This window comes from the organism of the source record quoted next (genome assembly GCF_019968955.1).
Source record: "MAG: Porospora cf. gigantea A chromosome Unknown PgA_NODE_10920_length_1162_cov_799.953, whole genome shotgun sequence".
NCBI classification, from domain to species: Eukaryota; Apicomplexa; class Conoidasida; order Eugregarinorida; family Porosporidae; genus Porospora; species Porospora cf. gigantea A.
This window is the reverse complement of record NW_027151276.1, coordinates 1-1,093: the sequence shown is the minus strand read 5'-3', so window position 1 is coordinate 1,093 and position 1,093 is coordinate 1. Positions and strand designations below refer to the sequence as shown.

Sequence of the window (1,093 nt, the reverse complement as noted above, 5' to 3'; positions counted from 1 at the left end):
CCAACAATTCCTACAGCGCCTCCAACTCCCCCAACAATCCCACCGACACCCCCAACGATTCCTACGGTGCCCCCCACCGTTCCCACAACATGCAAGGACACTGGCGCCTCTAGCTTCTGCAGCGGAGCTTGGGAGTGGAACTGTCAGAACGACGAAACCACCCAGCATGATTGCCCCGCCACCTGCGCTCAAAGGTTCCCAAAGAAGACGTGCCAGGAGTACCGCGACATGTCCTCCGGTGGAGGAGACGACAACAACAACGGTGGAGGCGGCTCCGGCGGTTGCAGCAAGGGCCCAGTTGCAGACAGCAACTACATGGGATACTCTGCGCCTCGTAAGCCTGAGAGAGACGGAGAGTGGACTGTGCAGGGGGATCACATCGTCGTCTCTAAGGCCCCTGCTAAACCTGTGGGGTGCACTGCCAACGTGCAGATGCCGGAGGCTGGAAAGACCTACGATTGGAAGGAGTTCTTCACTATGTATGGTAAGGCCAAGCTCACTTGTGCTGGCTGGGATCAGCAAAAGCATGATCACATCAAGAGGAAGTCGGTCACCAACGGCAACTGTTCTGGTGCCCCGTACTTCACTTACGACAACCTCGCCATGGGCGCTGCGATGTTCCCTGATTTCCTAGGGTCTGATTATGCGACTACTAACTCTCTGGAGCTCGCTGGATTCATGGCAAACTCTTCGAAGGAAACTACCGGAGGTTGGGCTTCAGAAGGTTACTCCGGTTGGGGTTGGTGCTTCGGCTTTGAGGTCGGTCACCCCTCTGGTAACTACGGCAATCAGGACAACCTAAACAATGCCACATGTGCTGCCTGGGGCAACCAGACGGCGACTTTGTCATCATCCTTTAAGGAGGCCTCCATGAACTACGGTTACTTCGGCCGAGGCGGTTTCCAATTGTCGTGGTGCTACAACTACGGATGGTTCCGAAACTATGTCGAGAACTACCTCGGTCTACCAAGGACGCCAGAGAGGGATTTCCTAGCCAATCCCGGTTTCGTCGCGACTGAGTGGCCGTTCCCTTCCGCCCTGTGGTTCTGGATGTCCCCTGAGTCGTCGAACAACAAACCCTCCATGCATTCCA

The 1,093-nt window shown here is 56.1% G+C and overlaps 1 protein-coding gene across 2 annotated transcripts; it reads left to right on the top strand.

Annotated features, from left to right (window-relative positions):
* Positions 1 to 228: 228 nt before the first annotated feature.
* Positions 229 to 1,093, top strand: KVP18_002405 (uncharacterized protein; the record flags this gene model as incomplete). 2 transcript variants are annotated; one of them, XM_067953253.1, is made up of 1 exon in its annotated part: positions 229 to 1,093. In XM_067953253.1, a coding segment is annotated over one exon (865 nt), but the record flags the coding sequence as incomplete, so codon positions are not given. The 2 variants fall into 2 exon arrangements, with proteins under 2 accessions (XP_067813885.1, XP_067813884.1); XM_067953252.1 differs by having other exon boundaries at positions 229 to 1,040.